At 49.5% G+C, this 13594-nt stretch overlaps 1 protein-coding gene across 8 annotated transcripts in view; it reads left to right on the top strand.

Annotated features, from left to right (window-relative positions):
* The window catches only part of ACTN1 (actinin alpha 1), a 108050-nt gene that overhangs the window by 47143 nt on the left and 47313 nt on the right, over window positions 1-13594 (top strand). For all 8 annotated transcript variants that reach the window (XM_005561589.5, XM_045396607.3, XM_005561587.5 and 5 more), the window contains exon 2: window positions 9035-9149. In XM_005561589.5, coding sequence (XP_005561646.1) covers window positions 9035-9149 — 115 coding nt within the window. The remainder of the gene's footprint in view (window positions 1-9034; window positions 9150-13594) is intronic.

Here is a 13594-nt window from a genome sequence, read left to right as displayed (position 1 = left end):
ACAAAATTAGTCAGGTGTGGTGGAACGTGCCTGTGATCCCAGCTAGTCAGGAGCGTTAAGGCAGGAGAATTGCTTGAACCCGGGAGGCGGAGGTTGCGGTGAGCCGAGATTGCGCCATTGCATTCCAGCCTGGACAACAAGAGCAAAACTTCTTCTCAAAAAAACCCCCAAAAAACCAAAAACCAAAAAACAAACAAACAAAAGCAATCAACCACATTTACAGACAACTGTAAAACAGCAAAAAATCCTCAGCAGTTCAGTTACTGGAGTGCAAGCCCTGTTAGCGTTTTGATGTGTTTTGTTTTTAGTCATTTTTTTCGTGTTTGTGATTGCTTACATAGTTTTAAATTTGGAGTACATACAGTCTTGAATCCTGCTTTTTCAGTTAATTATATATAAGCAGTTTTTTTCATAGTAACAGTTTCAGAACCCATCATTTTGGCCATGTACTATTTCGTTAAGTGGATGATGAAGCCTAATATACTTAACCTAATACCTTATTAATATAACTTCTGGCTCTAATTTTTCTCTCTCAAGGAATGCTGGCAAGAACATTCGTATGCTTACAGCCTTTGCTTTATTTAGAATTATGAGTCTTTATTCAGGATGGTGGCCCAGAATTGGGCTAAGGGCTGGTGCCCATCTTAGTTCACCTTGGTGAGTTGCTGTCCATCAGAGTTGTACCAGTCACCTGCCCACAGTGATGTGCCTTTGTCATTGTACCCACCAACAGTGGCAATGATCAGAAAAGTACTTCGCACATGTAATAAGTGACAAATATACCTTTTTAAAATTCACAAGGCATGGCGGCATGTGCGTGACATGTCTAACCGCAGGCCCTCATGACAGGTTTTGACATGGGTTCCTCATTGATCCAGCCCCAGGAGAGGCGCGCCCGCTGCCCCTCACGGGAAATCTTGCCAGCTTTTGCCGACTCCCAGATGGCTGATGTCCCCAAGGTCTGTCAGGAGTGTTAACTGTGGTAGGCACAGCTGTCTACTGCATGCTTGTTTTAACATGTCATACATTATTACGTGTGTAACTTTGTTAGGAGACTTAGAAAGCTTTCATGTTTTCCCATTGTGAAACCAAAGACCCATTGGGTCTTAATTCAGATTTAGCCTGCGACATTTTTGGGGGGCCTGTGGGATGTCTTATTTTTTACACTGTGGCAGCATTTCAAAACTGAGGGAGTCTACATAAAAATCTAGGTTTTTTTTTTTTTTTTTTTTTTTGAGAGAGGGTCTCACTCTGTCACCCAGGTTGGACTGTAGTGGCACAATCATGGCTCTCTGTAAGCCACGACCTCCCAGGCTCAAGCAATCTTCCTACCTTAGCCTCCTGAGGAGCTGGGACTACAGGTGTGCACCAGCATGCTTGGCTAAATTTTGTTTGATTTTTTTGTAGAGATAAAGTCTCACTGTGTTACCCAGGCTGGTCTTGAACTCCTGGACACAAGTGATCCTTCCACCTTGGCCTCCCAAAGTGCTGGGATTATAGGCATAAGCCACTACACCCAGCAAAAGTTCAGATTTCTGTCTCTTCTTCATCGGAGGTGTGGCAGCCCAGGGCCCATGTTCCCATATGAGGCACAGAGGAGCTTCTTCTGCCTCAGGTCACCTCCTGCTGTGATACAGAGGCCGTATTCTAGTTGCCATTGGGCAGCTCACATGCACCCTGGTACACTTGTATTTTGGGATAGCCATGTTTTCTTCTGGGTAGAAAAACAAAGGATAGCCCAAGAGGGCCACTGTTTCAAGAAAAATGCATAAGAATACAGGGAAGTGGCTGGGCACGGTGGCTCATGCCTGTAATCCCAGCACTTTGGAAGGCTGAGGTGGGCGGATCACTTGAGGTCAGGAGTTTGAGAACCAGCCTGGCCAACACGGTGAAACCCCGTCTTTACTAAAAATACAAAAAAATTAGCCAGGTGTGGTGGTGCTCGCCTGTAATCCCAGCTACTCAGGAGGCTGAGGCAGGAGAATTGCTTGAACCCCTGTGGCGGAGGTTGCAGTGAGCCGAGATCGCACCACTGCACTCCAGCCTGGGCAACAGAGCGAGATACATCTCAAAAAAAACCAAAAAAACAAAAACGAAAAAAAAAACAGGGAGGTGAGGACTAACTTGTCCTACACTTGACCCCTCCTTTTGCTTTAGTTTCCTCATCTCTAAAGTGGGAAGAATACTTGTCCCACAGTGTCATTTTGATGATTCAATGAGTTAAAGGAGGTAAAGCACTCAGGAGAGGATCTGGCATGTAGCAAATGTTCCATACATATCAGCTGCTGCTGTTACTATGATCTGTGGCACATGTGTTTGTCTCCTCCAGATGAGGAACTGAGGGGTGAATTTCGGTTGTCATAGCTTGGGGTTGGGGGATGTTCTGAGCAACTAGGGCGGGATCCAGGGGTGCTGCCGAACATCCTATGATGCATACAGCAGCTTCCCTGCCCCCACCAAAACATTTTTCAGACCCCAAATATCAGTAGTACTGAGGTTGAGAAACCTTGCTGTATATATAAAGGGGAGTTTGTTAAGGAGAGTACTGACTCACACGATCACAGAGCAAGGTCCCACAGTAGGCTTTCTGCAAGCTGAGGAGCAAGGAAGCCAGTCCGAGTCCCAAAGCTGAAGAACTTGGAATCTGATGTTTGAGAGCAGGAGGCATCCAGCACGGGAGAAAGACGGAGGCCAGAAGACTCAGCCAGTCTAGTCTTTTCATGTTCTTCTGCCTGCTTTTATTCTGGCTGTGCTGGCAGCTGATTAGATGGTGCCCACCCAGATTGAGGGTGGGTCTGCCTTTCCCAGTCCACTGATTCCAATGTTCATCTCCTTTGCCATCACCCTCACAGACGCACCCAGGAATAATAATACTTTGCATCCTTCAATCCAATCAAGTTGACAATCAATATTAACATCACACTGGGCATGGTAGTGTGCACCTTTAGTCCCAGCTACTTGGGACGCTGCAAAAAAAATCCTCTAAACCAACATTTTCAAGGGCTGCCTCAGGCTCTCAGAGTCAGAATGGTAAGGGACCGTACTTAGCTCTGCCGGAGGGAGCTGCTTGAATCCCTTCCTTTGCCGAGCCCTGCCTTTAGCCACAGGTAGCACACTGTATAGCCAGCTTGTGGTCTGTTCTTTATTATGTCGAACTCTAATCTTCCCTGAAACTTTCTGTCCTTCATTCTAATAATAGTAGTTCCCATTTTTGGAGGCTTATGTGTGGGTAATTGTGCTTAAGCATTTTCCACGTGCTGCTGCAACAATCTTCCCCACCCTGTGAGGTAGGTTCTATTACCATCCCCATTTTACAGATGTGGAGATGGAGGCTTGGAGAAGTCAAGTCACCTGCACAGTCACTCACTGGATCCAGGTCCATCTTGCTTTAGAATCCACTTTCCTCACCATTCCTCACCACTGGCCTGTTCTGCCTGGTCTGTACCCAGCAAGTTGACTCACTCATTCACGGGAGGGTCTTTAGATATTTGCAGTGAATCCCTCAGCCTTCTCATCTCTCCTCCTGGTCATGGAGCCCCAGTTCCCAAGGTTCCCCTCAAAGGCCTGTCTGGTCTGCTTACCATCTGTGATCTCGCTTGCCTCTTGACAACCACCTGCCTGTCTCTGGGCTCTGCCTGTCTCTGCCAGGCTGCCCCAGAGAGGCTGCCCATCTTCTGCCAACTCTGCTGGTGTTCCATCAGCTCAGACTCTCTGTGCCAATGCTGGCTGCAGTCCCCTGGATTTCATCTGGTTGGTGTTTTCACTTCACAGTGACCCATTTTCAGTGATACCCTATGAGATTCAGCTTACCTGTTTGGCCACTGAGAATCTCAGCCTTGGTTCTGCTGTTCCCTTCCAGCACCCACCCATGCCTGCACCTGAAATCCACATCATTTGGGTGGAGCAGAAAGTGTGAGGGGCTGAAAGAGTTGGGAGGTTGGGTTGTGAATGTAACCCAGCCGTGTGGGCTGGGGAAAGCCGCTCACCCTCTCTGGTGTTTGTCCTTAGTTGTAAAGTCAAGGTTTGACTTGGGTGGTGCCTAACACCTCTTCTAGCTCTAACATTCTTTTATGAGGTGTGTTAACAGCATAAACTTATAATAATTATACCCCCATTGTGGTGGCAATAGTAACAATGGATAATTATTGCAGTTGCTATAACATTTTCAGTGTTTTAAGTGGACTGTCTCATTGACTCCTCCAGTAGTCCCCTGGGAGGTGCTATTACTACCCCCATTTTACAGATGGTGCCTTAAGGCAGAGCCATGTCAAGTGACTTGTCCAGGGTTTACCACCTCTTAGAAGTTGATAGGCCTGGATTTGCAGTGTCTTCTTTAGAGTGACTAAATCCTTGCATTCCCTTAGCTACTTGTCTGCAGAGTGATCCGAGCAAATCCCATGGCCCTCCTGCTTTAGGATCTTGTGATTTATCCCTCCCTCCCCCCATGACCAAGGGTATGAAGGATGCTTGACTGTAAAAGCTCATCCCCTGACTCATGCTTCTGTGGTAATCTTCTGTACCCCAGATCCCTGCAGAGTGTGATTATTCAGACATCCTTTTAGAATCTAAAATTCAGGCAGTGATGATGATGGCAGGAACCACCACTTTGTGCACACTTACTATATTTCAGACACAATGATACTATATTGTCATTATTCACATAAATTAACATTACTATGCTGATATTATTTACTGCATAAGGGTATTTCCTCTCAGTCATGCCTGGGAGATGCTATTGTCCCCCATTTACAGACATGAAAACTGAGGCTCAAAGAGGCCTGTTGTGGCTAAAGTCACATTGCAGTGTGTCTGAGCTGGAGGGCAGGGAAGGCACGTTCTCAAAAGCCATATTCCTTTCCAACACATTTTAAAGGAAGTATATCAACATGATAATTGTGAAAGATATGACGAAAAGATGTTAGTGGCATCTGTGAGAGCAAGGCTGTGAGACCTGTACAGAAGGTGGACAATGTGATTCTGTCTCCATGGCCAGCTCCGTGAGCCCTGGCCTGGGTTGGGGCCCCTCTGTTGGCACCTGGCCAGGTCCCTCTTTGCAACCCTGAACTTCAGGGCTGGAAAGTTGCACTCTTCACCTCCTCAAACCACCTTTAAACTGGATTAGACATGGGCAGTGGCTTCAAGGTCAGTGAGAGGCTGAGCAGGGGTCCAGGCTGTTTTGCGGCCCCTCCCTCTGTCCCGGGTCCTCAGAGACTGTGCAGGGCCAGGGCGGGTGGAGTGCAGATAGGGCTGCTGAGAGGAGAACAGGCCATTGCCGCTGCTCTGTGGGAACGTCCCAGTGTGATCCTTGGTCCCGAGGACTTTTCCTGGGACCTCTCGGCATCCCCGAAGCCATTTCTGGAACGGAGTGGATCCACTGAAGACCTGCCGTCCCAGGTCTCCTTTGTCAGGCTGTGAGCCTGAGCATGACCCAAGGAGGTGACTTGAAGATGGCCCTCTCCCACGAACACGCCACAGTTCCACCCTCTCCCACGAACACGCCACAGTTCCGCCCTCTCCCACGAACACGCCACAGTTCCGCCCTCTCCCACGAACACGCCACAGTTCCAGCCCTCTCCCACGAACACGCCACAGTTCCAGCCCTCTCCCACGAACACGCCACAGTTCCAGCCCTCTCCCACGAACACGCCACAGTTCCAGCCCTCTCCCACGAACACGCCACAGTTCCAGCCCTCTCCCACGAACACGCCACAGTTCCAGCCCTCTCCCACGAACACGCCACAGTTCCAGCCCTCTCCCACGAACACGCCACAGTTCCACCCTCTCCCACGAACACGCCACAGTTCCAGCCCTCTCCCACGAACACACCGGCACTGGTTCAAAAAGCTCGCATGTTGTCATCTTGGAAACAGTACCGTGCGTGGCGGGGTGGGACCTACAACAGGAGGGTTTGGTGGCTGGGGGCAGGGAGAGGATGGGGGTGGGAGTGCAGGGGAGCAAGAGCAAGTCCTCTGAGACCTGGTCCTGGGAACATTGTGGGGAGCTAGTCCTCTTCCTCCTCCCCACTGTTCGTTGAGCATTTACTCAATGGCAAGTTCTTTACGGATATTTTTTGAGTTAATCTTTTTAACTTTTATGAAGCGCTCTTACTGTCCCTGTTTTACTGCAAAGGGAACTGAAGTTTAGGAAGGTTAATCTGAAGGTCACACAGCCAGTAAATAGTGGATCTGAGGACGGAACCCAGCTCTGATGCATCCCGAAGGGCACGTTGTTGATCACCGGGTCACCATTTCCTCCTCTTGCCTCAACTTTGCGGGGGGTGCTGCTTGTCGGGGAAACTTTGCAGTTTGAGAGGTGCTCAGAGCCCCCTTCAAGGCAGTAATCTGTGGGGCCTCTGAGGGTTGGGGGTTTTAGTAAAGCCGTGTTCCAGTGCTTTGTCCAGGAGACCCGAGCAAACACAGGTGTGTTTTGTTTCCCAGGGCTAAGCCTGGCTTCTCCAGGAAAGGGGACTGGCTGCTTTCAACAGCGCTTTTCCTCTTTCAAAAGCAGTGTCTTTTTACAACAGCAGCCTCTTCCTCCTTTATCTCACCCCCAACCCCCTCCACGACTGGGTAGTAAACAGTGAGAATTTACAGCCCCCAGCTGGGCGGGCGCAGGGCGGTGCCTGCTAGGACCCCGGGTGTTTCAGGTCACATTGGACCGGAAAGCGTCTGTTCGAGTTGCTGGGGCTGACACCGTTCCCCTCAAGGGAATAGAAAACCTTAGGCTGAAGGTTCAGTGCTAGGGGCCTGGGATTGGGTGCTGGGGATGGCCAAGTTGGTGATAAATGAGAAAAGACCGTCCACCCCAGTGTGAACGCACACTGCAGTGTGAATGCACAGCTTGAAGACACTGGGCAGACCAGTGTCAGCTGGGAGGGAATGTGCAAAACCAAAATAAATTATATTTGTTTTAAAGAGTTAAAAATCCTTTAATATTTTTTCTACCAATAAAAAGAAGTTAAAAATAAAGATAAAGGCTAAAGGATAAAGGTGCAGTGCCAGCACCGGAGGAAGGATGCTTGATACATATGCTTCCCTCCCCTGTTGTGTCCTTTTTCCTCCGAGCTGTCTTCTGTGTCCAGAGGGTCCCTAAGAGCCCTGTTTGTCCCATCACTCCCTGCCCTGAGAGCATTCAGCCTCACCCACAAGGTACAGTTGGATCTCCCAGGACCCTCTCAGCTTTGCATCCAGTTCCCCACTTGTTCCTTCACCTGGCTCCACAATTCTTATGTCCACTAGAATGTCTGCTGCACAGAGGCAAGGACTTTTGCTGTTTAGTTCACCGCTGTGTCCCCTGACTCTGTGCCCTGGGTCTCTGGGATATGAAGGTGAACATTGTGTGTCTACCTCCAGGAGCTCCCAGGCTGGGGGTGTGGAGCTGACAAGTGGCTAGACATAATGGGTGAATGCAGGGTACTGTGGGTGTATGTCCAGCCCAGACATAGTGGGTGCCTATCAGGAAGGCTCCCTGGAGGAGGTGATATCTCTACCCAGTCTTGAAAGATGAGTGAGTTAGCCAAGCAAGATAGAGAGGACATTGGAAATCAGTGTATGTCTCTTATCCACCCCCGATTTGTGTGCCAGTCTTCCCAAAGCTCTGGGATAGCACAATACACTGTTTCTCTTCATCATGGGAGTAGGCTGGCCTGCAGAGTGGAGATATGTTTGCAGGAAGAGACAGGTATTCCGTATTGGTAAGTTACTAGTGAGACATGATTGAAAGATTAAGCCCAGAGTCATGGGGTATCATAATGTTGTCCCTTTCTCCCTGCCTGTGTGGAGTGATAGCTCCTGTCCCCCTGTTCTCTTTCTTGCTCACAAGCTCTTCAACTTTTGCTTCTAAATCTAAGCAGCTATTTCTTTTCCCCTAATACTCGCTGATGTGATGTTCTTCCCTCTTCCTGCCCACTCATTGCCAGTTCAACTTCGGAGTTCCCCAGGGCAGGAGGAAGGGGGTGGGGAGCATGAGGCTGTGACCTTTCCCATGAGGAAGAGTATTTCTAGTGTGGTTCCTACTATCACATGAATGATACTCTTCCCACCCTTTGAATTTTGCAGGGCAGGTGGGAAGAGAGGTGAATGGCTCTGGTGTTGGGTAAGCCCCATGTAATTGGTAGTGCCATTTGGTGCAGAGAAGTCTGGAGTTGCCAATGAATGATTTAGATCTAAAGCAAGGGAGCTCTTCTCTCTGGTTGCCATAGACTGGAGACAACTGGAGAGAGATACCTGTTTTAGGTGTGTAAAACTGAGATGCATGCTTTTCTCATGTTTGTTGAGACACCCTGTTTCTGTTCGAACCACCAGGTGGTGCTGTTGGCACAGGATGGCTTAGTTGCTGCCTCACCTGATCATGATCTGCTTAATAGAGAACTATGAAGCTGATGGTCTTTGATTTAACCTACTTACGTTCCCTTTCTGGAACTCCTCATGCTTTTGCAGCTTAAGGTGCCCCTATCCCCACCCCAAACACACACAGATACACATTGGGGTGCTTACTCTTCTTCCCCCTTATCCTGACACCCTGCATCTGAATTCTGTTCTCAGTGAAACTTATTACTCCTTTCTCTTAGCTGGCTGCTAATGAAATGATTTAATATACTAATTTACCCTAAGGTATCAACAGGGCTTAATATGTTACTTCTGGGTTACTCTGTCTTAGAACTGTGAAGATTGAAACTAAGTCTTATAACTTAAGAGGTAACTTATAAGAATGGAATTGTGGCATTTTCAAATGTGGGTGTGCATGATGTCTGTGAGAGAGGGCTGGGAGGCGGATGTTAAGGAAATTTGCTGCTTCATCTATCCTGCTTGCTCCCACCCATGTAGCAGGCTCTGTGTAGGGTCCCTCGGCTGCTGCCCTATGGGGAGCTCAGTGCTTGGTTGATGCTGTGAATGAGACCATGGTGGGGCAACTCTGTTGAGAGGCTCTGCTGAGTAGGTGTCCACCGCCCACCCCCCGGCACTGTTAAACAGCTTGTCCGATGAGGATGACAACACCAGTCCCCTGACCACTTGCCCTTCTTCTCTCTGCCCAGACATTCACGGCATGGTGTAACTCCCACCTCCGGAAGGCGGGGACGCAGATTGAGAACATCGAAGAGGACTTCCGGGATGGCCTGAAGCTCATGCTGCTGCTGGAGGTCATCTCAGGTGAGGCGGACCCTGGCCCAGGACGAGATGCTGTCTATTGGTGCTGCCTGACACCTTGGCATCACTCTGTCCATGGGCGCAGCTGGTTTTGGGACTCTTGAAACAAGTTGGGGATGACATGTATGAATTCCCCCTAGGAGCGTGGGTCTGAGTTCTGGTTCTGGTGCCAGCCATCCAGGTGCCTTGGACAAATTGCTTTGCCTTTCTGTTTCAGCATCCTTGTTTGTTAAAAAAAAGGGAGGCTTTGAAGGAACTGAGGTTCTTTCTCCACCCCAGTGCGATTCTGTGGCCAAGAATGTTAACCATGGGTGACTGTCTCCAAATCTTGGCTCCATTACTACTTATCTAGCTGTATCCAGGTGACCCAGGCCATTCCCAGTACTGTCTCCAAATCTTGGCTCCATTACTACTTATCTAGCTGTATCCAGGTGACCCAGGCCATTCCCCAGCCCCCGGTTTGTCCAGATGTCTGGAGGGACAGCTCTACTGGAACACACATCTCATCCTGCTTATGAATGCCTTTCTGCTACCATCCCGTAAAGAGTGGGAGTCCTGTGAGTCTAGCCTTGGTTGATACGCTGGGCCATGTTAGCTACTGTCTTCACTTTCTCTTCACCTTGATGCCAGTGAGCCTTAGACCTAATCCCAGCCCAGGCCTCTCCCTTGAGCCACCTCTCAAATGCTGAACCTCGCTGGGCGTCTCCACCCCAGTGTCCCACACGGTCCTCTCAGCATGTCCAAAACTCTGTGCTTGTCACTCCTGCCCTAGCAAACCTCTTTTCCCTCCCAGAGTCTTGTTCTCTGCACCCAAGCTGGGATCATAGACAGTTCTTCTTTGCAACTTGTTACTGATGTTCTGTTCATTCTGATTCCTTCTTCTCAATCCTTCTTTTAACTCCTACTATTGTGGTGTCAGTGTGGCCTGTGTCAACTCTCACCTAGATGATCCCATAAAGGCCTTTACCCCAGCTCCTCCTGGCAGTCCACCCCCATCGCTGTAGCCAGAGGGCTCGCCCGACAGTCAGTCCAAATATGGTCACGCTCTTCCCTGCTCACAGCCCTCAGCCCACGGTGCCTCTCCAGGGCTTTGAGCCTGCAGGCCACATTCTTTAGCATAGCTTATGGAATCCTGCATGAGCTGGCACCTGCTTTGTTTTCAACTCACTATTCCCAAAAAGGTATCAGACCTTAGATCCTCAGCCCGTTGGCGGTGGGGGCGGGGAACGTGCAGCTCTCCTCAGATGACATCCACTTTCTGTTCCCTGTGCCTTTGCACAAGCTCTAACTGCCCTTTTTTTTAAAAGTAGTTTTTTCTACTTTCAGATAAAACCTGTGTATATGGTTAAATAATATATAACAAAAATGTATCATTTTTAGCCATTTTAAAGGTTGCAGTGCAGTGGTATTAAATGCATGCACTCACTGTTGTGCGGCCATCACCACTGTCCATCTTCAGGGCTCCTCACCGTCTGAAATCGACACCCTACACCTGTTAGACACTAGCTCCCCGCTCCCCCTGGCCCTCCCCTGGCAACCACCATTCTACTTTTTGTCTCTGATTTGACTCCTCTAGGTATACCTTGTACGAGTAGAATCATATAGTATTTTTCCCTTTGTGACACTGATTTATTTCACTTACTAGAATGTCTTCGCGGTTCATCCGTGTTGGAGCATGTGCCGCCATCCCTTTCCTTTTTAAGGCTGAATCATATTCCATTGTACGTATGCCCTACAGATAGAAAATGGCTGCCTACATTTTGTTCATTCACCTGTTGGTGGACACTCGGGTTGTTCGTACCTTTTGGGTATTGTGAATAATGCTGGGACACGGGTGTACACAATACTTTTAAAATCCCTCTTTCAGTTCTTTTTTGGTATATTCCCCAAGGTGGATTTGCTAGGTTACATGAGAATTCTGTTTAATTTTTTGAGAAGCCACCATGCTGTTTTCTTCTAACTGCCTTTATTTATTTATTTATTTATTTTCTTTTTTCTTTTTTTCTTTGAGATAGGGTTCCACTATGTTGGCCAGGCTGGTATTGAACTCCTGACCTCAGGTGATATCCCCGCCTCAGCCTCCCAAAGTGCTGGGATTGCAGGTGTGAGCCACCGTGCCCAGCCTCTAACTGCCTTTTAGAATGTCCCTGCTTCCTACCTCCTCTACTACCCTTCCCCAGTTTTAAACAAACCTGGCCTTACTATTTATCATTCTTCAAAACACAGCTTGAGGGTGTCCTTCAAGAAGGCTTCACCCCTCCTCTTCACCCTTCAGTCCCCTAATCTGAGTGGGCTGTGCCCAGCCCGCACCACCACCTCCCACCCCCTGCCCAGCTCTCCAGCACCTCTAATACCCCATTAATTCCTCTGCTGTATCTTTTACCACAAAGTGTAATCATTTTTGGTTCGCTTGTTTTCTTCTCTGCTCCACACAGCTCCTTGGGGCAGGCCATCTTCTCTCTGTGTCCCAGGTGCTTCGAACAGCACCAGACATGTAGGTGGTGCTCCGGGAACATTAGAACGACTGAGTGCCCAGAGCTGGGCTTGTCTGCATGATACCCAGTGTGTTCCTGCTGCATGGGTCTGACCTGTGCCCAGGGAAACCTGTGCGTGTCTGTGAAGCATGTGTCTCTTTCCCAAGGCTGGGGAGGATCTGTTCTATGAAATGATCTGTTCTCCCCTGGACAGGAAATGCTGGGGCACCTTCTTCTCCTGATCATCGTTGGAGATGGGTAGGATGCCCCAGGATGAGGAGAAGGAGGGGATGCTGCCTACAGAGATTCTCAAAGTGTGGTCCTTGGACTACCCACGCCAGAATCAGCAGGATTGCTTGTCAAAATGCCGATTTCCAAACCTTACCCCAGCCCTCCTAATCACAAACTTAGTGAGAGGGGGAAAGGGGTGGGACAGCCACAGATTAGCAAGTTCTCCAGGTGATTTTGTGCTGACTGACGTTTGAGAACCACTGGCCCAGGTCTGGGAAGCTTCTCCCGTTCTCCCATGTTTAACCCTTGTCTCCTTCACTGTCCTTTGCAGAAGCCCCCTTCCGGCCAGAGTGCGCAGCTGCTGAATGGCTGGGGCACTCCACTTAGCTGGACAGGCCCCAAGGGCTGGGGCTGTAGCAGGAGCAGCCTTCCAGGGAGGGACATGGTGCTGCCTGCATCCATCCTGTGGGGAGGGAGCCCCTGTGCCATCTCCTCTGGACAGGAAATGCTGGGGTACCTTGCTGGGCTGTAGCCAGAGTCTTGGGAGGGCCCCAAGTGGAAAGTCTTGATTTAATTTAAAAAACAGCTGTGCTTCTCTGGGAGCTGACAGCCAGATCCCATCTGTGGCAGGAAGTCTGCTGTCCTCCAGAAGCTAGTGGGCTGCTGGGAAGCCACCTGGAGAGGTGCTGCTCTGACAGGGTGGGCTAGCCCAGAATCCCAGTGGCTGGTCCCTGGAGCTGTCACAGCCAGACTGTCGGCCTGCTGGGGAGACAGTGGGGCTGGTCAGGAGATCAGGGCAGGCACAAGGGGCCTGAGTTCCAGGCTCTGCGATGGTGGGTCTCAGCCTTTTGGGGTCCTTGGCCCCTTAGAGACCCTGACAGCTATGTACCCCTTTCCTAGGTATGGCCACATGCTGCACTTAGAAAATTCTCAGAGGCTCCTGGATGCTTGTTGTTCTGGGATAAAAGCACTCTTAATGGGGGTATTTGGAGAGCCAGCTCCTCTACCTCTATTTTCTTGAAGGTTCTGACCTTGAAACCTGAGCAGCAGAAGCTACTGTGTGGAGTCTGGAGGTGGGGGTGGAGGGTTGACCTGGAGCTGAGCCGTGGGTGCCCATGGGAGGCAGCATAACAGGACAAGAACTGCAGTTCTCAAATGGGGATGGGCTGCTATAGGCAGCCCATTTAAATACCAGGGAAGTTCATACTTGAGTAACCTATACCCTGCTCCCAGGGCACAGGGAAGGCTAGAAAGGAGTTCAGGGCCTTTACATGTACTATTCCTTCTGCCTTGATCATCATTCCTTGCTTTCTTTGCCTGGCTGCAAAGACTCAGACCTTCCTGACCAATCCTCAGTTCCTCCTTCCTCTTCCTCCTCCTCTTTTGAAGAGCATGGATCTTTCTTTGTATATGTTCATTGTATATATTTATTTGTGTTTCTCTGTTTAAGGTCTGTCTCTCCTACTGGACTATAATTACATAAAGGCAAGAAACTGTTTTGTTCACCCCCCTATTCCTAGCACCCAGCCAAATCCCTGGCATGCATAGGGGCTCGATAAATAAATGTTGAGTGGATGCAAGCAGGTTTGGACCTGAGAAGCGGAAGAAAGAAGAGGCAGGGTAGATTCTCCCTCCATTCCCTGCCAGGGTGACATTCTCCAGCCCCTGAGCGGCATGTGAGCACACACACACGTGCACACATGCACACGCTCCTGCCTAGCTAAGCTGTGCCTTGGATGAGGG

This window comes from Macaca fascicularis, chromosome 7 (assembly GCF_037993035.2).
Source record: "Macaca fascicularis isolate 582-1 chromosome 7, T2T-MFA8v1.1".
NCBI lineage: Eukaryota > Metazoa > Chordata > Mammalia > Primates > Cercopithecidae > Macaca > Macaca fascicularis.
The sequence above is the reverse complement of the archived record's forward strand: the minus strand, read 5'-3'. Positions and strand labels throughout refer to the sequence as shown.